This window comes from Dromiciops gliroides, chromosome 4 (assembly GCF_019393635.1).
Source record: "Dromiciops gliroides isolate mDroGli1 chromosome 4, mDroGli1.pri, whole genome shotgun sequence".
Taxonomy (NCBI): Eukaryota; Metazoa; Chordata; class Mammalia; order Microbiotheria; family Microbiotheriidae; genus Dromiciops; species Dromiciops gliroides.
Genome location: NC_057864.1, coordinates 106,794,018 through 106,821,279, shown reverse-complemented (window position 1 = coordinate 106,821,279; position 27,262 = coordinate 106,794,018). Strand labels below are relative to the sequence as shown.

The window sequence follows — 27,262 nt, the reverse complement described above, 5'->3', positions numbered from 1 at the left end:
TTTTCTTTTTAGTCTTCATATTGAGAACTTTTCCCTATTTTTTGTTTAAAGAAACATTTCATTGCCCCTGATGACCTGAAGAGAGGAGAGGCATTCCTCAAGACCTTTTGCCTTCTCTTAAGACCAAAGCTGACTTTGAGCATAGATGGTGATTGTTTGGCTGTGGCAAAAAGTGAGCATCATGCACTTTATTCAGATTGTTGCAAAATTATTTCTTTTCTCCACACTTGCTGGAAGCAAGATTCAGAGTCCTTTCTTTTTTTTTGCTTTGAAAAATGTATCATCTTATTTGTACACCTAAAAGTTGTACTTTTATTGTTGCTTTTGTTTTTGTTTTGCGGGGCAATGGGGGTTAAGTGACTTGCCCAGGGTCACACAGCTAGTAAGTGTCAAGTGTCTGAGGCCGGATTTGAACTCAGGTCCTCCTGAATCCAGGGCCGGTGCTTTATCCACTGCACCACCTAGCCGCCCCCCTACTTTTAAACTTATAATACAGTCATATAAAAGCTACTTATCACTAGAAGAACTACCAGGGAAAAGGGAGGGCGTTATCTTTTCTGGTTGCTCATTAGGAAAAGTTGCAGGAATGAACAAAAACACAGTAATTTTTTTAAACTTCAGGAACTTTTTCTAAGTACAAATTTTATAAATGCAAAAACAAATTCACAAATTTCTTTGAATATTAAGTAAATATCTACACAATAAACCCCAACTAGATAGCTCCAGCTAGCACTGATATAGTACTTTTATTGATATGAAAAAATTGTGCTCATTCATGTGTAGTGTTCAAAGGATGTACTCATAAAACAATTCTTAGTTGCTTATAGTTTCTAAAGTATGCTAAAGTAGGTTTCATTCATATTGATAAAACCCACTCAGAGAATCTAGGGAAAAGTTAAAGATGAAAAATAAGTCAAAGGTGTTGTCTTTTCTTGTAGAATTCATGTCCATTTTCTCCCTTATATCCTTAGCATGGAGCTACCCAGCATTCTCTGGTAGATCTCTTGATGTTCCTCTTTTTGTTCTCGTGGATGTCATTACACTGAGTGACTACAAAGGTATCTTGTGAGCTGTTCATCAGTTATCCCCCATCCTTGCTTCATGAATGGCCTTCTTCCTTTTCTGATCATTTATCTCTCTGGTCATATCCATATTTATATCACTTATCCTGTGCAATTCTTTGTTGATCATGTGCTGCTGCAAACTGCTTCTACCCACAATGTGCCTCTCCACTGTCCTCTGGGTGACCTCAAATTATACATCCTTAGAGACTGTATTTCCTGACTCGCTGCCATATAGCATTGCCTGAAGGATAATGATGTTAAAAAGATGGGAGGAGTTATTCAAAGCATTGCAGAATTTCCCAGATGCAATTCAGCCTGTTCTCCTATGCAGTTCTAGGTAGCCAGAGAGTCTGTATACAGGCTATGCATACAAGAGTGCTCAGGTTTTCTCCCTGTCTAGATGGTTAGAAGTGTTATGAGTGATTATGGATCTCATTTAGAAGACCTTTCACTCTTTTGGGCCTTGACTCAATTGGGGTCCCATGGAGGGCCTCATGATTTATAGGGAATTTCACTTCTGTTTGGGCTCTGGGCTAGCATCCTCTATGACAGTGGTAAAGGCATTTGCTAAGTTTATGTTTCCCAATTGTATGCTTCTCTCTCGTATTCATATGGATCTGTGACCTCATTGATTGGGATGCTAACTCTAACAATGCAATCCAATCTCATTTCTCCTTCCTATTTAATTCCAGGCCCTATTTATTGCCCTTTTACATTGTCTGTCTCAAATTTCACACATGCACGCACACAGAGAGATATGTGCATATATATGTAATTCACATTTATTATATATACATATGTTATGTTTATATGCATTTATGGATAATTGTGTTCCATAGGCTTTCCATTTAATTGAATGTCATCAACTTGGCCATAGACATTTTTCATCTACTTATTTTTGCCTATGTGGATGGTCAAGCCAGACACTTGGGAGGTTCAATATCTCTTTTAAGAGACTATGCCATATTATAGGGCTGATGGAACCAATACAATATCTTTCACAAACAAGAGCATCCATAGGAACTTGCCATTCACCAAATCAAAATCTTGTTCAATAGTCAACAAAAAATAAACTTATTAAATCTTGTGTTTTCTGTCTATAAAGAGATGGCCTACAGAAGAATATTGTTTTCAGAAGCCTGTCTGTTCCCTTCTCATGCCTTCATCAAGGAGTCAGAAAAAATGTTATTGCATATGAGAAAGATAATGACTATGGGGAGGATAGGAGTAAATATAGACCACACAGACAAAAGAAAATTTCTACTATGTGAAATATTTCTTTGCTTCCAGTATCCTATATGAATTGATACCTTTAAGAACAAGGGACAAAAAAAGAATAAGGAACAACAGAAATGAAGGGAAATAGGGTAAGAGCTACAAGGCAACTACACGCACACACACACACACATTTTAGAAGAGGGAACTAAAAAAGTTTCTTTGGAAGATTAATTCCATGAAGAGCAGAAAGACTAAAATGAACATGTAAGTATAAGGAACACAAATAAAGGAATTATTCAATAGGGATGCTCTTGATAAAGATAGATATTGTTTTCATAAAGATTTTATAAAGATGGCAAAGTAGGCATAGAGGTCAGTAGTTATAGCTATATTTTCTTAATCTTATGATATAAAAAGATAAACAAAAAATTACTTTGTGCTGAAAAGAACCACACACAAAACACCAGATATTAAATTTATATGTTCCACATGCCTTACCATCTAAATTCATAAAGGAAAAATTAACCTTACTATAAGAAGTATAGTATATACTATATTATAAGAAGCATAGTATATACTATACTATAAGATGTATAGCTGGTAACACAATAATAGTTGAAGACTAATGTACTCTCAATTTTGGACAAATTAACTGAAAGATAAACAAAAGAAAAAATTTATAATTAAACAATTTTCTGAAAAATCTAAATTTAAAAGAGTTATAGTGTCTTCCAAACTGGACTGCTAAAGAATGTATTTACTTTCCAGCACCACATGGAACAGTCACAAAAATTTACTATGTTTCATGGCACAGAGATATTGTAAATAAATGTAAAGAGCTGGAAATACTAAACACACCCTTGACAATTCATAATAAAGTAAAAATAATAATCAGTTCAAAGAACAAACACAAAAGTTTACAGACCAAAATCGATACTTAATGATGAAATTCTAAAGAACAAGTCCTCAAAATTATCTTATTTTAGTCCTGGGAGGAAAGTTAAATCCTTAAAAACATATATTAACTAAATAGAAAAGGAGGTGACTAATGAATTGAATATTACATTAGAAATTTAATAAGCAAAACTTAGAATAAAGGACAAAATAAGCATAAAAAGGGACATACTCAAAATTAGAAGAAAAATCGATTCAATTGTAAATGAAAAAGATTATAGAATTGATAACCCAAAGTTTTCTTTGGATAGACTTAACAAAACTGGTAAACTTTTAGCTATCTAGTAAAGTGGACAGAAAACAAATGAACAAAGTGGCAAATGAAGGTGAAAATCTACGAGGCAGTTTCATTCTAATAAAACAGAATAAAAAGAAATAGAGGAACACCTTCAGAATTATTAAATAATCTTACCAGTAGAACATCAAAATAGAGATCTTAAATAATTTAATCTCAGAAAAGGAAACAGGACTTTCTATAAAGGAACTACCTAAAGAAAAACCAAAACAAAACTTTTCATCCTGATGGATTCTTGGGAAAATACTATCAAATTTTAAAAGAACAATTAATACCAATACTACACAAACTATTCTTAGAAGATGAGAAAGTTCTTTAGTTGACTCCTTTTGTGAGACATAGTTCCAACACCTAAATCCAGAAAGGATAAAGCAAAGAAGAGCTATAGACCAAATATAATTAATGAATATCCATTCAAACAGTATCCTGTCAAAAAGTCTATAGCAATTCAGCTAGGAAATCTTTCATTATGTGGGACATCAAGGGAAATGATGAAAATAAGTAGATTTTGAGTATTGAGTAAAATGTTTAAGATCTTAGCATTGTGCTTTGAATTTTGAAGGTGCTTATGTTTACTGACTTGATATGTTTACAAATTTGCTAAAATTGTTATTAATAAAGCAGAAAAATATTAGATTTGGCGTCAGAAGATGTGGGTTTGATAATTGCCAGCTTTGTTATTTACAAGCTCAATGGCCCTGATGAAATCCCATAGATACTCTGAACCTCACTAAGTCTCATCTCTAAAGTGGGAGGAGCTGGGCTAGAATACCCGATAATCTTTAAGGTCCCCAAGATCTTGATCTTAGCTCCCAGGAATTACTCCACTGAAACTGTTAAAATTGTAAAGAACAACTCCTTCATACTTACACTGATAGGCAAAATAGTAGGGACATATTTGTCCCCAGGCAAATATGTGAACATAATTCTGTGGGAGACTGTGGTCAGAAACTGGAATGTCAATGTTGTGGCAGAGGTTGCACATTATTACCACCAACACTGCAACAAAAACAAAACACTTAAGAATTGGCATTTGGCCCCTTCCTATCTTCTTCTCAGAGGAAGAGGGCAGTGGGTGTGAAACATTCCTTATACTGTCAAGTTCCCTGAATGTGTTAGTTTTGCTGAAGTGCTTTTCTCCCCCTCCCCCTTTTTTTTTGTTTATAATAAAGGATGGTTCTCTGAATAGAGGAGAGAGGAGGGAGATATTTAGAAATGGATTCATCTCAGCAACAGCATCTCTGGATACAAAGAACCAAAATATATATCAATGAAATATATCAAAATATATCAAAGACTTTCAAAAACCAAGCAACCAAACAACAACAAAAGAATGTGCATTTGTCATTTATTGCTGGAACTTAAGCTAAGAAACCCAATTGTGGAGGTGAATTCAAGAGGAGGAGTGGAAGAAGTCCTCTTCTCACCTATAGTTTTCTTTTCTTTTCTTTCTTCCTTTCTTTCTTTTTTTTGCAGGGCAATAAGGGTGAAGTGACTTGCCCAGGGTTACACAGCTAGTAAGTGTCATGTGTCTGAGGCAGAATTTGAACTCAGGTCTTTCTGGATCCAGGCCTAGTGCTTTATCCACTGCACCACCTAGCTGCCCCCTCATCTATAGTTTTAAAAGACATGCTGTTAAATCATAGGGAAGAACTTAATAGAGAATCTAACAAATTTGTAAGTATTGAATTGGAGCTTGTCTGAGCTCCAGGAGACCTTACATGCTGCTGGACACAATCTCTTTTTCCTCTATGTTCCTATACTTGTTTTCTTCCTTCCTTCCTTCCTTCCTTCCTTCCTTCCTTCCTTCCTTCCTTCCTTCCTTCCTTCCTTCCTTCCTTCCTTCCTTCCTTCCTTCCTTCCTTCCTTCCTTCCTTCCTCCCTCCCTCCCTCCCTCCCTCCCTCCCTCCCTCCCTTCTTTCTTTATTTCTTTCTTTCTTTCTTTCTTTCTTTCTTTCTTTCTTTCTTTCTTCTCTCTCTCTCTCTTTTTGATGGGATACTGGGAGTTAAGTGACTTGCTCAGGGTCGCACAGATAGTTAAGTGTCAAGTGTCTGAGGTCAAATTTGAACTCAGGTCCTCCTGAATCCAGGGCCAATGCTTTATTCACTGCACCACCTAGTGGATCCCTATACTTGTTTGTAGCTCTTTGATAGCCCTTGAATTTTAATTACATTTATGTAAGTAAAAAATATATATGCATATATAAAACTATTAAATATCTTGACTTTTAGTATATTTACATGTGGACATGTATGAACTCTCCTACAATATTGTAAACTTTGGGAGGGAAGCAATAATAATAAGTACTCAAGCATGTGGTTCAAGGAAGACAATTGGAAAAAAAAGAAAAAAAGAAAAGGGAAGACAACTGGCTTTGGTGCTTACCAGCTGTGTAACCACAGGCACGTGCCAAGCTTTTCTGAGCATCAGTTTCCTCACATGTAAAATAGGGTTGGGGCTTATAATTTCATTGAAATGGAGAACTCATAAGTTAGGAAATGTCCTTTACTGATGCAATCAGCACCTTCTCTCAGGAGAGGGGCCTGGAGCACCTGGGCCATCGAGCCAGTGTATGTCAAGGGCATGACTTTAACCTATAGCTCTGGCTTTGAGGCCTGTTCTCTATCCCACACTGTAGCATACTGCCTTTCATATGTAAAAAGGCAATAAAAGAATAACATTAATTATTTAATTGAGAATTATTTAATTACTAAAAATAATATTGTTATTCTTAAGAATATTATTACCAAATTCAAGGAGTTGTTGTGAAGATGGTATTTTTAAAATTATGAAACATAGTCAAATATATATGTATATATATATATACACACACACATATATATATGTATATATGGTAGTACAGAAGTATATTATGAAGAATAGTTTATTATATCACATTATATAAATGTGAGCTAGTATTATGCTATGAAGAAATATTTGTTTACTAGAATTGTATTCTGGACAATAAAAGGAGGAACAAACACATAAGTATGTATGTATGTTAGAAAAGATATAAAAATGTGTCTTCCTAGTCTTCATCACATTCTGGTTAATTGCAATCATTGAAGGAGAAAGTTTTGCTTTGAATTTTGTTATTTCCACAAGAGTTCTCAGTAGTTTTTGGGACAATGGCTTTTTAGCTGAAGCTTGGCCAAGTCTATCAAAAAATTGATGAAGTCCACTCTCAGATGGTAGGGTGTGTCTAATGGCTGTGCTTTATAATATAAATGTTGGCTGGATGGAAAGCAGGGGAGAGAGGGTAGTGAGATAGTGGGAGAGGTGAAAAGAAGGCATATGAGACCAGATGGACTCTCCCAAATCACCAGCTTTCCTTTTTCTCCTCTTTCAAAAGACTTCTGGTCATTAATTTGGGGATTCAGCAAAGATAAGGAAAACAGGAATGCTAAACACAACACCAGTCCTATTAGCCACAGAAAGAGAACTGACCGATGTTTTGGGGTATGGATGCTTCCCGAGTGGTTGCTCAAGGCTCTACCCATTGTGATGGATAGACTATGATAACTGAGAGCAAAAATACAAGCTGTTTATTGGCACTGACAGTTGGTACTGCCAGGCTAAGTCAGGGCTGGTACTGGGCCCCAGGACTAACAGCTTTTGAAAGCTGTGTCAGATGATGAGACCTTCCCACATTTCCTTGTATTAGCTGATAGATCCTGTGATACCTAAAAAGTTCCTAGCTCTAATCCTTGGGGAAAGAATTATGTTTAGGGAAAGAAAATGCTTCTTAGGGAAAGCAGGAAGGGGGTTTCTGATTTGGGAAGTAGAGAGTTTTCCTCTGATTTTTATTCTGTATAATCAAATGTGTATAGCCACAGGGTACATATTTTCTGAAATTATATAAAATATAGAAGTCAGTTAAATCAAAGAAATCTTCCCAGCTATGGGGTGGGAGATGGAGTTTTAGAGAAAGTCATATGGAAATTTCCATCATTTTAACATTTAGGAGTAAGTACAGTCCATTTCTTTATCCCTAGACGAATTTTTCAATTTAGTCAGTGCTTCCCTTCCCTTGCAAACCCTGAAGACTCAAGAAAGAAAGGAAGAAAGGAAGGTAACAAGCATTTAGAAAGTGCCTACTATGTACCAGGTACTGTGTAAAGCACATTTCAAATATTATCACATTTGATCCTCATAACAACCCTGGGAGGTAGGTGCTATTATTATCTCCCTTTTACCAATGAGGAAATTGAGGCAGAGGTTAAATGACTTGTCCAGGGTCACACAGTAAGTGAGGGTCTGAGGCTGGATTTGTACTCAGGTCTTCCTAAGAACTCCAAATTACAACACCCAAAGTAAAACAGCATAACTACTGGTTTACTTAATAGTAGAACAAATTCCCTTATCTTTATCCCAATAAAGTCATGAAGATTTTGCAGATAACAGAAAAATGAAGTGTTATTTTTCTTTCTGAAGTCCTGGCCCTTACCTGGTTTACACTGTGGAATACCAGGAACCCAGGAATCGTTGGCACCACAGGAAATCTTTTCCTCACCTTCCATGTGAAATCCAGAGTCACATTCCAAGACCACAGTTTCTTTATATGTATAAGGCGGCCTTCTTGCAGATAACAAATGTCCATTTGGGAGAAGTGGGTTTTCACAACGGACAACTGAAAATCAAATGAATCAAATCATTTTACATTGAAGTGGGGGAGGTGTTGAAAACAAACAAGACTTAAAAGAAGCCCTTGAAAACAATACTTTTTTTTGGTTTATTAATAGAAGAATACTCAGTAGAGTCGTCTTTTCATTTTGTGTCTTTTTTGTTTATATTATATTATAACATGAGGTTGTAGTGCTGAGACAAAAAAGAACCACCACAAATATTTTCAGACCTGAATTTCATTTGTAAAGTTAATAAAAATTTACTTGCATAATCAATAAATATGTAGAGAGTATATAAAATTGCATTAGGTATTATGGGATGGTGGTTATAAGAATACTTAAAAAAAGACTTCCTGCAAGTCATTCATAAACAAGATAAATATAAAGCTATTCATAAGTATTTATAGCATAAGTGGAGGTACTGGTGGTGGTTGAGTTTTTTCACTTGTGTTTGACTCTTTGTGACCCCATTTGGGATTTTCTTGGCAAAGATAATTGAGTAGTTTGCAATTTCCTTCTCTAGCTTATTTTACAAATGAGGAAACTGAGGCAAACAGGGTTAAGTGACTTGCCCAGGGTCACACAGCTAGAAAGTGTCTGAGGCCAGATTTGAACTCAGAAAGATGAATCTTCCTGGCTCCAGGCCCAGCACTCTATCCCCTATGTCACCTAGCTTCCACATGTGGTGGAAGTACACGTAAATTTCTATAACACGCACATAGACTCTGTCTATATAAAAAGTTATAAGATGTGATTAGTACAGACATAGCAAAGATTAGAAGAGGAAATATAGTCAATAAAATGTTACTTTGTTAAAATTTTATTTTTATCTTTTTAGTGAAATGTAAAGTAGTTTATAGCTTTTATCATGTACAATAAATTAAATGATTGAAAATTATTTATTAGGAGTTTACTACGTGCCAAGCATGGTTATTGCAAACATGGTATATACATATCCACACATATGTATACATATAATGTATATAACATTTTAATTATTTTATATATACACATGCACATGCATGTGTTCTATCTATCTATCATCTCTCTCTCTCTCTCTGAGAAAGGTCGGAGGGAAGAGAATTATGGTTTAGAAAATCACAATGGTGATGAAGGGAACAACCAGGCACTCCATTGCCACACCCCTTTTAGAAGCAATATTAGTGTTGATTTAATTACAGTTCTCAGAGCAAAAGGTGAAATATGCAGTAGTGGGGCCATGGTAGTAAATGGTCTGGTGAAGAAGAGTGAATGAGTGAATGAATAAATAAAAAAAAAACATTTATTAGGTGTTTACTATACACAAAGTATTGTAACAAGTGCTGGGGATACAAATACAAAAGCAAAGATGGTCCCGCCCACAAGCAGGCAGCTAAGTAGTAGAGCAATGGACCTGGTGTCAGGTAAACGAGTTCGAATTTGGCCTCGGACTTTTACTCGCTGTGTGATCTTGGGGGCAACTCACTTAACCTCTGTTTGCCTCAGTTTATTCATCTATAAATGAGATGATAACAGCACTTACCTTTCACAATTGTGATGAGGATAAAATGAGATAATATTTGCAAAGTGCTTCATAAACCTTAAAGTGCTAGCCATTATTACATTCTAAAAAACATACATAAAAGATTGGTAATCTGGAGGGGCAATTTGGTCCAGAAAGATACAGGAGTGGTGAGTAGAAGCATAGGGTAGTAAGTAGATTGACAAACTACGATTGTGGTTAATGGTTTCAGAAATGATGGTGAGGTGGGAAGGCAAGAAAGGGAAAGAAAAAGCGGGGGCCCAGGGCACAAGTTCCTTGAGAACATGGCCTCTGGTGTAGGGCACAGTAGTTATGGAGCTCAGAAAATACTAAGACCAGGAGTTTAGTTCCTCCTAGGCATGGCCTCTCTGGTTCTGTTTTGGAGTGTGGAGTGGGCAACAGGGCAGAAAATGAAGGATAACATGTGAAATGTTAAATGCTTTGTTAAAATCTAATGATGCTATATTATACAACATTCCTAGGGCCAACCATTTTAGCAACCCAAGCTAAAAAGAAAATAAGATTTGTCTAGTATGACTTGTCTGTAATCACACTATGGTGCCTCTTAGTGATCATTGGCTTTCCCTTCTAAATGTATACAAATCCTCTTTTAAAAAAATACATTCTATACAAGTCATTCTCCAATTGATAAATGGTCAAAGGATATGAACAGGTAGTTTTCAGATGAAGAAATCAAAGCCATCTATAGTCATATTCTGTTCTTTTTGAATAAGGCATATTTTAGTTCTGTCCAATCAATGAGGCTCACTCTACCAAATAGTGATATCTCTGAAGTTGATTTTCTATCTTTACATTAGGATTGTTTTTTTCATTTTAACTTGAAAAGTCGACAGGCCTAGACTAAAGTGGAGGTGTGTGACTTTTCATTTGCAGATGATTGTGCAGTGCAGCCTCTGAGTCTGAGATGCAAGAAAGTATGGATCAATTTTTTGCCACTTGTGCCAATTTTGGCCTAACAATTAACACCAAGAAAACAGAGGTTCTCCACTAGCCAGCACCACACCATCCATATCGTGGAATCACTGGTTAGAGCAAATGGAGAAATTTTGAATGTTGTGAATAAGTTAATTTACCTTGGCAGAATACTTTCCGGAGATGTCCACAGAGTTGATGAGGTTGATGCAGACAATGCCAGAGCTAGCTCACTGTTTGGGAGGCTCCAAAAGAATGTGTGGGAGAGAAGAGATGTTAAGCTGCCAACCAAACTGAAGCTCTACAGAGCCTTTGTGCTGACCTCATTGTTGTATACCCTTGAAACCTGGAGAGTCTACCAGCGTCATGCCAGGAAACAGAATTGCTTCCATTTGAATAGTCTTAGGAAGATTCTTTTTCTTTTTCTTTTTTTGTAGGAGGAAGATTCACTTGACTAGATAAGGTACTGGACAATGAGGTCCCTTCTCAAGCTAAAATGCCAAGCATTCAGACTACTGCAGAGACCACAACAGCAATGGGCCAGCCACATTGTTCAAATTCCAAACACGTTTGCCTAAAAGACCATGTTATTGAGAACTCATACAAGGGGAGTGCTCACATGGTGGTTTCTGAAGATCTCTCTGAAGAACTTTATGAGACATGGGGTGTGTCAACCGGATCAGAACCAGTCTCTAACCTATGTATGGCCAGAGCTGCACAAAATAGGCCAGAGACAGGTGAGTCAGGAATTAGAGAGAAAGGCTTGCAAGCAAAGAATAGCTATAGACACATGTGCTGCGACCCCACCCCTAGTGGGGAAACCTAAGGCAGTGTGGGGAGATCTCACTACTTATATTAGTAGCTCCTCAGTGAATTGTAGCCCTGACAATGAGGGGGCAGCAAGCATGTGACAAGTTTGATTCATTGCAGGACGTTCCAACTTTGACCAGTGTTTGTCTTGGATCAGAAGACACCTGGAGAATTGTGTGACTAGCCAAGAGGGTGAGATCATCCGGAGGGTGATCACAAAGGATTGTTGTCCTGCCAAGCTCGGGGCATAGCTTGCTTTCTGGGCCTTAGCTCTGGAAAACTGGGGGTCTAAGTTTTACTTGTCAGGAGACACTAGCATGGGACCACCCAGCATAGTATGCCCACATCAAAGAAGGCATTGTGCTCTATGAGTAAAGCAGAATTGCAGTAGCTCAAAAAAATGTGAGATGTACAAATCTAGAGACATCCCCACTACAAATGTTCCGATGGACTATTTGTGCCCGACCTGTTGCAGAGCCTTCTGAACTTGTTTAGGTCTGATCAGCCACGGTTGGACACACTGTACCTTGACTCAAACATAGTAATGCCATCTTGGCCCTCTGAGCACCAGAGACAAACAGCAGCAGCAACAACCCATAGCTTGTGCACGTGTGTATGAGTATTTAAGGGTATAGACTTTATTTCTGGCTTCCTTCTTAGATGTTGTCTCCCGTGAATTTGTGCACAACTTTGCTTCTATTCATCCTCCTATTCTTTAGGTATTTGGATTGGTAGATAGAGGTTGGAAGTTTCCTCCATTCTTCTCCCTTTCCAATTTAAAGCTTTGGTAAGACTTCAGGTAGATACATATTTTACCAGCCCTTATTTTGTACACTTCATCCCAATATATGTGCATTATATCCTACATTGAAGCAACAGTCCAAAAATTCAAATCCTGTTCTCAATGACCATCTTCTTAACCCAAATCTACCTTTCTCTTCTGAAGTCCTTTTATCTTCTGGTGGAATTACTGAGAAAAGTACCACCCATTTCACGAAGTTCTTTGGTTTCTTGCCTATGGGCTTCATATTTTTAGTAATATTTTCTAGGTTCCTTTTGACATTATAATTTATCCTTAAATGAATCACCAGAAATGGGTAGAGGTTGTCAGATTAAACAGGTCTCTGTAGGTTCTCCATCATGTTCTAGGTATGTGTCCTAGAAAGACAGAAGACCTTTGAATTGTTCATATTAGGTTGACAAATACCTGATTCCACATGCTACTATTACTTGTCTCATTTACTTTGTTTTTGTTTGTTTTTTTGCGGGGCAATGGGGGTTAAGTGACTTGCCCAGGGTCATACAGCTAGTAAGTGTCAAGTGTCTGAGGCCGGATTTGAACTCAGGTACTCCTGAATCCAGGGCCGGTGCCCTATCCACTGCGCCACGTAGCTGCCCCCTCATTTACTTTGGACATTAGTGGATAATCTTTCCCTCGATGCTACCTATGGATTCATATCATGCTGATTTGGAGTATAAAAGTTGCTTCCTCTGGAAAGTGTTGTCTTTCTGCCTTGGTAAGAAAAGCCTCATACTAGTATCTTATCTTTAAGTATTCAGTGGTCCTTCTTCCCTTTCATTTCTGTCTCATATTTTTCTACGCTCCAATCTTCTAAGATAGATCAGGATTCCCTCTTCTTCTTCAGATTATTTTTCTTCTTTGTTTTCTACCTGTAAACTCTTTGGTTCCTTCAAAGAATATGTCAACACACTGTATTTGGTAAATGATTATTAAACACCTACTGGGTACAGACCTGGAGAGTAGAAAGGTTTTCTTTCAACCCTTTCACCTTCTCTAGGTGGGAGACCAAAATACACTTTGTACATATACAGCAGAACAATATCATTCTTTGAAGGACAGTGTAAAATTCTTCTTGCTCTCATCATATGAATCCTATAGGCTGCCTTTTGTTGTCATTGTTGGCACCTCTCATAGCTAATTCTTCTAGTGAGCTGCCTGCTGGCCATGCCTTTCCACTGTCAGGGCTCAATTTCTGGAGGCTCCAGCTGATTTATAGTGCTTTTCCCACCCTTTCTCTTGAGATGACAGTCATTTACTTAATCTCCTTTGATTGGCAATTAACTGCTGTCTACTAAAGAACCAATTCAATGAGAACTTTACCCAGTGTTATGTTAGAACCAGGGCTGTCAGGCAGATTGGAATTAGCAGTCACTTAATACTTCCTTCCTACTCTTTTGTTTTTCCTGCTGCTCAGACTGTACAGGCTTCCTTTGATCTTCCTGTTCAAGTGTCTACTGATGCTCCTCTGCATATAGGATTTGATTCCTTACTTTGTTTTCTTCTTTGGGTCGTTAAGGTTAGGTTTATAATAAATATTTTTAAAAGATGTGTTTATACTGGAATTATGCTGTCTCTTAAATCCCAAGCGTATACAACTATATTTGACACATACCATATACCCCTTCCCCCAAAGAAAAAATATAGAAAATTTTAATTTCTATATTTTGGGAGAAATGAGTACAAAATAGTTCATTTTGTTTAATATATTTTTGGTGAATAAAATGATATTTTTTGGTTTTGTTTTTGTTTTTGCAAGGCAGTGGGGGGTTAAGTGATTTGCCCAGGGTCACACAACTAGTAAGTATTAAGTGTCTGAGGCCAGATTTGAACTCAGGTACTCCTGAATCCAGGGCCGGTGCTTTATCCACTGCGCCACCTAGCTGCCCCCGATCTTGTTTTTAAAAGATAAAATCATATAGGTAACTAGGCAGTATTATAAAATGAATTCTGGACCTAAAGTCAGAAAAGCCCGAGCTCAAATCTAGCCTCAGGTGCTTACTTGCAAATAAATTAATATATGCCTCAGTTTCCTAAACTGTAAAATGAGAATAAGAGCACTTAATTGCCAGGGTTGTTGTGAAGATAAAATGAGATAATATTTGTAAAGCACTTTGTAAACCTTAAAGCCCTATATAAATACTAGTTATTATTATTATTGAAAGGGTATATTTATATTTCATGTTAAATATACCAACTTAATGGGGCAGCTAGGTGGTGCAGTGGATAGAGTACCGGCCCTGGAGTCAGGAGGACCTGAGTTCAAATCCAGCCTCATACACTTAATACTTACTAGCTGTTTGACCCTGGGCAAGTCACTTAACCCCAATTGCCTCACCACCCCCCAAATATACCAACTTAAAATGTAATTTGTAAACATCATGACATCAAGATTAATAAACGGGTTATTTTTATATAGAGATGTTCAGCTACATGGATCCTACCTACACATCACTCTTCCTTAACTTCCAAAGTTAGAAGACAATGACAGAATCTTTTTTTTCTGAGGAAGCTAATTAGGAGAAAGGTTTGTCTTTATGGCTTTTGGGGCTTAAAATATAGAGATGTGATATATAGATAGTACACCATTTATAAGACTATATTCACAAACAGAAATATACAAAGATACAAAACTATCTATAGTGGGTCTTCAAATGTTTATAGTTGACCTTAAAGCGTATGGTGGCAGTACTATTAACTTTTTCTTTCTTTCTTTTTTTTTTTTCAGTGAGGCAATTGGGGTTAAGTGACTTGCCCAGGGTCACACAGCTAGTAAGTATTAAGTGTCTGAGGCCGGATTTGAACTCAGGTACTCCTGACTCCAGGGCTGGTGCTCTATCCACTGCGCCACCTAGCTGCCCCATTACTATTAACTTTTAAAACAATAATTAGCATCTTCTTTCATTTTGCAGGAATTCCTAAAGTCATCATTTTTCTAATTTTCTTTTCATGTGTATATAAATCAACAAATCAAATCCATAAAAATGAGTCACCTTTGCATTTAGGGGGAGGGCCACTCCATTCTCCAGACTCCATATTCTTAGTAGTACAATAGATGAATTCATCTCCAATAAGTGAATATGTTTTATCACATGTATATCTCACTGATGATCCATAAGTAAAAAAATCTTGAGAAGCTCCTGTATGTTGCCCATTAGCAACATCTGGAGGTGGATGACAATGGATAACTAAAAATAAACACATACACAAATGTACAAAGGTATCTCAGTAGTAGTTTGCATAAGATTTCAGCCTCTTCAAGATTCTTCTCTTCCCTCCTCCCTGTTCTCCATACTTCCTTTTTTCCCTCCTCCTCCCCCACAAGGAATTATAACATACTATAAAGGCCTTCTCAGAGTTAGGAAGACCCGGGTTCAGTTCTCTCCCCTGATGCATGCATATATCCTGAGCAAGTTGCTTAATCTCTCGAAGCTCTGAGCAACTCTCTTAGATTATAAGCATATACATTAATAGAAAATCTCATAAAGACAGAAGGAAAAATAAGGAAAAATTAAAAGATAACCTATGACATATTATACTATGTATCATAATAAAATTATATTATTATTGAAAATGAACCAAATGAAGAAGAGAATTTTAGAGTCCCTAGAGATTATGAGGCAATAAGGGGAAGGGGGTGGAATTCCAGAATGATTCAAAAGAGAAAAACTTTGAAAAGATATTAAAATAAAAATGGGCCCCAAAACTAGAGCTCTCAATATTGAATTAAAGACAAACAACAGCTATAAAATCTAGAACACTTGATGAATAGTATATCTAAAGACACAGAGGCTTTGAAAGAGATAATGACAGATATGCAACTAAAACACAGAAGTGGAAGAAAACTTGGCAGAAAAGAAGCAAAAACAAAAGTGGTAACTTTAGAAGAACACATGAATTGTATTACAAAACCTAGAAAATAAGATTCACTGAGACAACTAATGCATAATAGTCTCCCTAGAAATCAATTAACCTAAATACCATACTGAAGGAAATCAAGATAACAAGTCTTAAAAGTTGATCTTAGGGGGCAGCTAGGTGGTGCAGTGGATAGAGCACCAGCCCTGGATTCAGGAGGACCTGAGTTCAAATCTGACCTCAGACACTCGACACTTACTAGCTGTGTGACCCTGGGCAAGTCACTTAACCCTCATTGCCACACCAAAGAAAGAAAGAAAGAAAGAAAGAAAGAAAGAAAGAAAGAAAGAAAGAAAGAAAGAAAGAAAGAAAGAAAGAAAGAAAGAAGAAAAAAGTTAATCTTAGACAATGTTGATCCTTATACCCACTATCTTGTGTTTTGGCGTCCACTTAGGGATCCTTTCCTGCTTCAGGCACTCTACTCTCCCCCACTCTGTTGCAATAAGCATCAGGCATTGACCAGTTAAGATGGCAGGGTGTGTGGGTGGTGAAGTTAGGAATAGAAAATTGGGTTTCTGTTTATCTGCAGTGGACCTTAGGTTACAAAATCTCTACTATTTTATTTATTTGTTTATTTAAAGTTTTGTCTTCCAAATTCTATTCCTCTTGAACAGGATTTGAGATGCTTCAGTTGAAGTAAAAAAGGCATGGGTAGCAATCATGATCTCACACAAACCAAAAGCAAAAATAAATTTTAAAAGATAATGATGGAAACTACATTTTGCTAAAAGGTACTATAGACAGTGAAATAATATTTGAAAATTATAGCAAGTTTCTCTAATAAAAGCCTTTTTTCTCAAATAGAGAACTGAGTCAAATTTATAAAAATTAGAGTCATCCCCCAGTTGATAAATGGTCAAAGGATATAAACAGGCAGTTTTCAGAAGAAGAAATCAAAGCTATCAGTAGGCACATGAAAATAATGCTCAAAATAATGAGTGATTAGAGAAAGGCAAATTAAAACAACACTGAGAGACCACCACACACCCATCAGAATCGATAAATGCTGGAGGCAATGAAGGAAAATAGGTACACTAATGAATTGGCTTAGTGAACTAATCCAACCATTCCTGGAGAGCAACTTAAACCTGCCCAAAGGGCAATAAAACTGTGTATTACCCTTTGACCCAGAAATACCACCACTATGTCTATACCCCAAAGAGTTCAAAGAAAAAAGAAAAGGACCTGTATGTAAAAACATATTTATAGCAGCTCTTTCTATGATGACAAAAAATTGAAAATCAAGGGGATGCTCATTAATTGGGGAATCCCTGAATGAATGGTGACATATGAATGTGATGGACTTGAGGGAACTAATGAGAGGGTTGGTTTTAGAAAAACATGGCAAGACCTATATGAACCTATGAAAAGTGGAATGAGAAGAACCAGGAGGAGATCATTGTACAGAGTAACAATAGCAATATTGTAACAATGATCAACTGTGAAAGAGTTGGCTACCCTGATCAATATAATGATTCAAGACAATTCTAAAGAATTCATGATGAAAAATGCTGTCCACCTCCAGAGAAAGGATTGATGAATTCTGACTGCAAATTGAAGTATAATTTTCTCACTTTTTTTTGCTTTATTTTTAATTCTTGCAACATGGCTAATATCATAATAGGTTTGGCATGATTTCACATGTAGAATTGATATCATATTGCTTTCCTGCTCAGTGGGTATGGGAGGGAAGGAGAGAATTTGGCATTCAAAATTTAAAAAGAAAAGAATTAAAAAAAATAATCCCCCCCAAATCACAATTGACCAAATTATAAAAGAATAACTCACTGCAGAAAATAACTCCTTAAAAAGTAGAATCGACTAAGTGGAAGCTTATGACTCCATGAGACACTAAGAAACAAAGCCAAAAGACTGGAAAAAATAGAAGAAAATGGGAAATATAGGGAAAACAACCAACTTGGAAAGTAGATCAAGGAAAGACAATTTAAGAATCATTGGGCTACCTGAAAGTCATGAACAAAAAAAGTGCCTAGATATCATATTGCAAGAAATTATGAGTAAAACTGCCCACATATATTAGAACCAGAAGGTAAAGTAAAAAATGAAAGAATACACTGTCACCAGTTGAGAGAAATCCCCAAATGAAGACTCCCAGAAATATTATAGCCCAAATCCAGAATTTCTAGGTCAAGTATAAAATATTGAAAGCAGACAGAAAAAAAAATTAAAATACTGTGGAGTCACAGTCAAGATAACATAATATTTAGCAGCTACTACTATAAAGGAATGGAGAACATGGAAGATAATATTCTGGAAGGCAAAGTAGCTAAGATTACAACCAAGGATAACCCACCCAGCAAAACTGAGCATAAGAAAGGGGGGGAAAATGGATATTTAACGAAATAGAGGTGTTGATCAGCTTTATTGATTTTTGTTTCTCTTTTTGTTCTTCTGTTTTAAAAATTCTTTGTTCTAGGAAGGGAAAGGAGAGACACATAGGGAAATCCAGGCAATGTGAAAACAAACGATAGCAAAATGTTATTAAAAACTGGATTGTATCCCAAAATTACACGCCCTACAAACATGTCCATTATTTGAAAATGGAAGAACGAACCTCAAAGACCAATAAGATCTAAAAGAATTTATCAACAAAAACCTACAAGAATTCCTTTCAAGTCCAAAAAGAAATCCAAACTGATTGAATTATGTGACTAACAGATTAGTAATAGACGTTTAGACTATTTTCCTCTTTAATTAAAGTTTAATGTAGACATAGAGATAATAATAAGATAATCTATCCAGTATAATATATAACAGAAAAAATATACTTTGGGATAAAGATATATATATATATTTCAATGATCAATATCAATGGGTAAAGAACATTTTAAAATACTAAAAAGGCATTTAACATAGATGAGAAAAATAATAAGGTTGAGGGGCCAAGGGAAAGGTGCTGACATTTACAAAAACAAAGCTCCTCTCTTTATACAAAGATATGTCATCATTTTACTTGCCACATATGGGGCTGATGTTCCTCCTTCAGAATAAGTTCTGGACCCTCATTAATTAGATGGGTCTACGTAGGTTTAAAAAAGAAATTTTTGTGTTACACATCTCAGAATGAATTATATTTTCATTCTCAAATGCTCTGAGTGCTTAAGGCTTAAATAAAAGCTGACACCATATACAAAAAAATGCCCCAATAGCCCCTTGACAATGCAGTTTTATACCGTATTAGCTATACAAACTACAAAGTTCACCCTATGAATTTTTTGTGGCTTTGGTTAACAACTTACCTTGGCATTCTGGAAGAGGTTCACTCCAGTCAACCTTGTTTTCATTTACAATTTCACATATGCTCTGAGCCGAACCGATTAATAAGAACCTAAAGGTAAGAGTAAAAAACATTTCTGTTTGCTCCTGTGTGAATTCTGGGGCAGTTCAGAATGAATGGGGATTTAATATCAAAGTAAAAGGAGGTATGGAAGAAAGTCCTGCTGGTAGAAAGAATACAGTAAATAAACAAAGTCACAAAAAAGGTGAATGGATTTGATTATATTAAAATAAAGGTTTCTTTACAACCAAAGGAATAGAGCACTGACTCTGGAGTCAGGAGTACCTGAGTTCAAATCTGGTCTCAGACACTTAACACTTACTAGCTGTGTGACCCTGAGCAAGTCACTTAACCCCAATTGCCTCACTAAAAAAAACCAAAACACCAAAATAATTACTATTGTGTCTTTAAAGATAAGGTACTGTCTCTTTCCTATGTAAGCAGTCTGGCTGCTGAAAGGGCAAAGAACTCGTGTGCAAAAACCTAAATAAGGGGGCAGCTAGGTGGCACAGTGGATAGAGCACCGGCCCTGGATTCAGGAGTACCTGAGTTCAAATCTGGCCTCAGACATTCAACACTTACTAGCTGTGTGACCCTGGGAAAGTCACTTAAGCCCAATTGCCTCACTAAAAATAAATTTAAAATAAAACCTAAATAAGTTAGAAATTAATTTTAGGAATAGAAGATAAACTATCAGGTAAAGAAAAAGGATTAAATAATTTTGTGGAGGATGCAAGATACTACCCCCATTTGAATGTGGATGGTTGGATTGCCAAAAGGGGCAGAAAAGGAACTTTTGTGTGATGATGATGAATTTTTTATTATTGTGAATTTGACAAATATCAATAAATCCAAATATTTCCCTACACAAAAAAAACCAGAAAAAGGACTATATCTGAAATCATAAATCTCCTCTATGAACATTTTTTCAATGAATATTTCTAATTTAACATGGTACTTCCAGCTCTGTTCTTCTTGCCTGTGTTCCTTCCTTAGCTTCCTTATACTTGCTTCTGTGTCTGAAAATGTAAGCTTCACAATACACCTCTAGTTCATCACTTTGATATCAGGAGACAGGTACCAAGAATCATCATTGAATGATGCATCATTTCATTGATTGTAGTTTCTAAGTTTTTCCACAGCTGTTTTCTTTTACAATGGAATATTCATTGTAAAATATTGTTTTCCTGGTTTTGCTTAGTTCACTGAGCATCCTTTCATACTGTACCCTCATTCCCCAGGTTACACCTTCTTTTTATGGGTTGTATTCTCCCATTAGAACGTAAGCTCTTTGAAGACATGCACTGGGTTGCTTGTATTGCTCTAATCCCTAGTACAGAGTAAGCACAATAAATAAAAAAAGAAGAGAGGAAAACCAGATTGATAATATCAAAAGGGAAAAAGGAAAATTCGTAACAAAAAAAATAAATGAAATTACTGGAATCTAACTTGTCTACAATAGATTTTGAGTGAATATCCAGACTTTGCTAACAAACAAAAACTTCTGATGAGGGGAAAAACCTTAAATGAAGCCAGATCTGCCTCTGAGACTTAATCATAGTTAATAATAGCGGGGAGGGGCAGCTAGGTGGCGCAGTGGATAAAGCACCAGCCCTGGATTCAGGAGGACCTGAGTTCAAATCCAGCCTCAGACACTTGACACTTATTAGCTGTGTGACCCTGGGCAAGTCACTTAACCCTCATTGCCCCACAAAAACAAAAACAAAAACAAAAATAATAATAGTGGGGGCAGGTAGGTGGCACGATGGATAGAGCACTGGGCTTAGAATCAGGAAGTTTCATCTTCATGAGTTCAAATCTGGCCTCAAACATTTACTAGTCGTGTGATTCTGGGAAGTCACTTAACACTGTTTGCCTCAGTTTCCTCATCTGTAAAATAAGCTGAAGGAAATGGTAAACCACTTCAGTATTTTTGCAAAGAAAACCCTAAAATGGGGTTACAAAGAGTTGGACACTACTCAACAACAACAACAACAACAACAATAGCTAGCATTTATATAGCACTTTAAGGTTTGCAAAGCACTTTACATATATTATCTCACTTGAGGGGGAAGGAAAAGGAATAAGCATTTACTAAGAATCTACTATGTGCTAAGTAAGCACTTTTACAAATATCTCATTTGATCCTCACAACAACCCTTCAAGGTAGATAGTTTTATTATCCCCATTTTACAGATGAGGAAATTGAGGCTGAGAATAATTGACTTGTCCAGGATCACACAGCTGATATGGGTCTGTGGTAGGATTTACATTCAGATATTTCTGGTTTTGTTTTTTGTTTGTTGTTTTTTTTTTTTTTTTTGTGGGGCAATGGGGGTTAAGTGACTTGCCCAGGGTCACACAGCTAGTAAGTGTTAAGTGTCTGAGGCCAGATTTGAACTCAGGTACTCCTGAATCCAGGGCCAGTGCTTTATCCACTGCGCCACCTAGCTGCCCCCAGATATTTCTGATTCCAAGTCAGCACTCTCTACTGATCTATCGAGCTTACCTATTCACTGTTTTGCTATTCATTTCCTACCTTTTAGAGTCAAACAGAACAAGTTCAATCCTTGTTTGAAAATGGCTAAAGACCATGGGAGTTATATTTCTTACAAACAGGAGAAGAGAGATTCATTACATGATCAGAACTGGAGGTTACTGTACCGTGGAGGACCTCACTAAATAGTATTGAATTTGAGTTTTTACTCTGGTGATGTATTAGTATTGATGAATTAGTTGGTGTTTTTGGTGGTGCTGGTTGTTGTTGTTACAGAGGATGAGTCTCTGGGGAGGGGAAGGAAAGAGTTCTATTTGAAAATGAAAATAATGTAAAAAAAACCACAAAAATTTAAAAGTAAAAACAAAAAAGCAAATCAAATTTTAAATAGTATTGACAATTGCCTTGTGATTGTAAAGTAACAAAAAAAAGTAAAAAAATACATCACATAAAGGAATTAGGTCTTAAGAGAAGAGGTCATTTCTTTATTAGAGTTGAGGATTAAAAATATCTTATGATTTCATAAAAAAGAACTGGAGGTTAGAATTTTCTGAAACAGCAGAGTTTTAAAAATCTCTATTGTGGATATGGAGGAAGATGAAGAATGGTAGAGAAAATACACTGGGGTAGTGAATTTAGGACTCTTCCCAAAAAACTGACCATAAGTTATATGACAGCTTGAGGCTTTTCCTTTCTCTGCCTTATAGCTCAGTTTATGATGATAATTCAACAGAGAGTAGCTGACCATGGTGAATGTACTGTACTCTCAGGGCAGCAAGTTTCATTACTTAGGAATTCTTTGCTATTTAAAAGTTTTATTTCCTGATTATTTCCATTGTAAACAATGGCTTTATAGATAAAGGTAAGGTAATTTTTAATTAATTTAATTAAATATTTACCAATTATATTAACCAATTTTGGGGGGGCAGGGCAATGAGGATTAAGTGACTTGCCCAGGGTCACACAGCTAGTAACTGTCAAGTGTCTGAGGCTGGATTTGAACTGAGGTCCTCCTGAATCCAGTGCCAGTGCTTTATCCACCGCACCACCTAGCTGCCCCCTATATTAACCAAATTTTAAAGCAATCATTTATAAAAAAATTTGAGTCCCAAATTTTCTCCCTCCCTCCCACCCCACTGTCTTTGGAGATGGATAACATTTTTTATCATGGGTCCTTTGGAACTGTCTTGGATCAGCTTGATCAAAGTAGATAAGTCTTTCACATTTGATCCTTCTTTACAATATTGCTATTAATGTATACAATGTTCTATTGGTTCTGCACAATTTATTTTGCATGAAGTCATATAAGTCTTCCCAGGTTTTTCTGAAATTATCCTGTTCACCATTTCTTATAGCACAGTAGTATTCCATCACAATCATATAACTATAACTTGTTTAGCCATTCTCTAATTGGTGGGCATCCTGTCAATTTCTAATTCTTTACTAACATAAAAAGAGCTGGTATAAATATTTTTATACAAATAGGTCATTTTCCCTTTTCTTTGTTCTTTTTGGGATGTAGTACTAGTAGTGGTTGGTATTGCTGGGTCAGATGGTATGTATGGCTTTATAGCCCCTTGGCCATAGTTCCAAATTGTTCTCCAGAATGATTAGACTATTTCACAACTCCACTACCAGTGCATTAGCATCCCATTTTTTCCACATCCCCTCCAGCACATCTGTCACTTTCCTTTTCTGTCATGTTAGACAATCTCATAGATGTGAGGTGGTATCTTGAAGTTGTTTTAACTTGCATTTCTCTAAAAAGTAGTGATTTAGACCATTTTTAATGTGACTATTGATAGCTTTGATTTCTTCTTCTGAAAACTGTATAACATTTGACTATTTTTCAACTGTGGAATGGCTCTTTTTTTTTAGAAGTTTGGTTCAGTTCCCTGTATATTTGAGAAAAGAGGTATTTTTCAGAGAAACTTGCTATAAAAATATTTTCCCAGTCTAATTTAAGATGCATTAGTTTTGTTTGGAAAAAGCTTTTTAAATTTCATGTAATCAAAATTATCTATTTTACTTCCCATAATCTCCTCTATCTCTTTTTTGGTTATAAACTCTTCTGTTATCCATATATTTGACATGTACATTTTCCCAAATTTAATATATTTTATTTTTCCCCAATTATATCTTAAAATAATTTTAAGCATTTTAAAAATTCCAATATGAATTCCCAATTCTATCCCTCCCTTCTTCTCCTCCCTTTTCCCCCACCCTCCTCCCTAAGGTGGTAAGCAGTCAGATATAGGTTATACATGTATATTTTTCCAAGACATGTACATTTTTCCATGCTCCTCTAAGCTACTTATGACATCACCCTTTATGTCTAATCATTTATCCATTTTAACCATAACTTGGTATACAATGTGAGATGCTGATTTATGCCTAGTTTCTTCCAAATTGCTTTCCAATCTTCCCAGTGATTTTTTTCAAATACTGAGTGCTTACCTCAAAAGTTTGGGTCTTTGGGTTTATCAAACATTTAATTACTATGATCATTTAATGTTGTGTATTCTAATCTATTGCACTGACTTACCAATTTACTTCTTAGGCAGTACAAGATTATTTTGATGATTACTGCTTGGTAATATCATTTGAAATTGGGAACTGCTAGACCACCTTCCTTAACATTTTTTTTTGATCCCCTTGATATTCTTCACCTTTTGTTCTTCCAGACAAATTTTGTTACTATTTTTTCTAGCTCTTTAAAATAATTCTTTGGTAGTTTGATTGATATTGCAATGAATAAATAAATTAAGAAAAATTGTCACTTTTATTATATTGGCTCAGTCTATTCATGAGCAATTAATATTTCTTCAATTGTTTGGATTTGTCTTCATTTAATTTTTACTTATTTGTCTTTAGTTTTATAATTGTGTTCATATAATCCCTGACTTTGTCTTGGTGAGTAGTATATTATATTATGTGCAGTTATTTTAAATAGAATTCTTTTTTCTGTCCTTTCCGGCTTGGTTTTATTGGCAGTATAAAAAATGCTGATGATTTATGTGGCTTTATTTTATATCCTGCAACTTTCCTGAAGTTGGTGTTTCAACTTGTTTTTTTTTTAGTTCATTTTCTAAGTGTACCATCAAATCATCTGTAAAGTATAATAGTTTTGTTTCCTCGTTGCCTGTTTTTATTTCTTCAATTTCTTTTCTTGTTGTATTGCTATAGCCAGCATTTTTAGTACAACATTGAAAAATAAAGGTGATAATGGACATCCTTGCTTCATTTCTGATCTTACTGGGAAGGCTTCAGTTTATCCTCACTACAGATCATACTTGTTTTTTATTTTAGATAGAAACTACTCATCATTTTAAGAAATGTTCCATTGATTATCCTGCTTTCTAGTGTTTTTAATAGGAATGGGTGTTGTGTTTTGTGAAAAGCTTTTTCTGCATCTATTGATATACTCATATGATTTTTGTTGTTATTGTTATTGATGTGATCAACTATGCTGATAGTTTCCCTAATATTGAACCAGCCCTGCATTCCTGGTATAAATCCCACTTGGTCATATATTGTTGTAATCTTCATACTAGTATTTTATTTAAAATTTTGCATCAATATTCATTAAAGAAATTGGTCTATATTTTTCTTTTTGCTGTTTTTACTATTCCTGGTTTAGGTATCAAAACCAAATTTGTGTCATAAAAGGGATTTGGTAGGACTCCTTCTTTACCTATTTTTTTTCAAATAGCTTATATAGTATTGGGATTAATTGTTCTTTAAATGTTTGCTAGAATTCACTTTTGAATCCATTTGGTATTGGGAATTTTTTCTTAGGGAGTTCATTAATGGCTTGCTCAATTTCTTTTTCTAAGATAGGATTATTTAACTATTCTACTTCCTGTTTTGTTAATCTGGGCAGTTTATATTTTTGTAAATATTCATCTATCACACTTAGATTGTAAGGTTTACTGGCATATAATTGGTAAAATAATTCCCAATAATTGCTTTAATTTCAACGTCATTGGTGATATATTCACCCTTTTTATTTTTGATACAGGTAATTGGGTTTTCTTTCTTCTTTAAAATGAAATTAACCAGGGGCAGCTAGGTGGTGCAGTGGATAAAGCACCGGCCCTGGATTCAGGAGGACCTGAGTTCAAATACAGCCTCAGACACTTGACACTTAACTAGCTGTGTGACCCTGGGCAGGTCATTTAATCCTCACTGCCCTGTAAAAACAAAAAACCAAAATGAAATTAACCAATGGCTTATCTATTTTATTGTTTTTTTTTCATAAATTAGCTTTTAGTTTTATTTATGAGTTCAGTTTTTTTTTAACTTTTAATTTTATTAATCTCTCCTTTGATTTTCAGGATTTCTATTTGAGAACTTAATTGGGGATTTTTAATTTGTTATTTTTCTAGTTTTTTTATTGAATGCCTAATTTACTGATCTGCTCTTGTTAAAAATTCGAATAAAAAGGAAACTGAAGACAAAGTTACCCAGCCATCTATGATTCAATTTTCAAAGCTAACATTTGCATATTTAACCAGGTCACCTGACACCGCAGAGGTTAGAGACAAAGATTTGTCTAAGATTTATTTATTTATTTGTCTAATTTGTCATTTACAGAGATGATTTTTATAATAAAAAAAGAGGAACTGGAAAAATTATAAAAATTTGCTTTGATGATAATTCTATTGGACAAGGCAGGTCACCTGACTAGTTAGTTTCTCTCAGACTTTCTTAACCCTGTGTCAGACATCCTTTCCTCCAGGTGATACCTTTTGTAACCAGAAAGTATATTGGGAAAGAGGAACTTTTGGTCAGTAGCAGTCTCCCTCCATTTTCCTTAGCAAAGCCCATGACTCAACTTAGACTCTAGCTCAAGAAAAAAGAGGTTTGTCCTCTGGCTAATTTTTCTCCAGCTATCAGAAAGGGGAATTTAGCCTTTGGTCAACCCCACTTTCTGCTAGAAAGGGAGACTTCGTCTTTAAAAAAATTCTTTATAATCATGATTATTTTATTCTTCTAAATGATAGTCTTCTTTATCAATCTCGTCATTCTCAATCTATTCATTAAATCTATAGGTAACCTAGATTTTAGAGATTATCTAAAGAAGGGAACCTAATCCTATAATCAAACTGAATAGAAAGTCAATTAATAAAAAATACAGATTTTGCTTTGTTTTTTCTCTCTTGTATTGATGTATACATTTAGGGATATAAATCTCTTAAGTACTTCTTTGACTATATCCCATAAATTCTTGTATGTTATGTTATTGTCATTCTCTTTAATGAAATTACTGATTGTTTTTATGATTTGTTTTTTGACCCACACATTCTTTAGGATTGGATTATTTTG

At 35.6% G+C, this 27,262-nt stretch overlaps 1 protein-coding gene across 1 annotated transcript in view; it reads right to left on the bottom strand.

Annotated features, from left to right (window-relative positions):
• The window catches only part of LOC122754664 (zona pellucida sperm-binding protein 3 receptor-like), a 71,995-nt gene that overhangs the window by 30,351 nt on the left and 14,382 nt on the right, over window positions 1–27,262 (bottom strand). The window contains exons 4-6 of the mRNA XM_044003155.1: window positions 19,400–19,488; window positions 15,215–15,409; window positions 7,980–8,162 (exon numbers count right to left, since the gene is read on the bottom strand). Of these exons, the coding sequence (XP_043859090.1) occupies window positions 7,980–8,162; window positions 15,215–15,409; window positions 19,400–19,488 (467 nt within the window). The remainder of the gene's footprint in view (window positions 1–7,979; window positions 8,163–15,214; window positions 15,410–19,399; window positions 19,489–27,262) is intronic.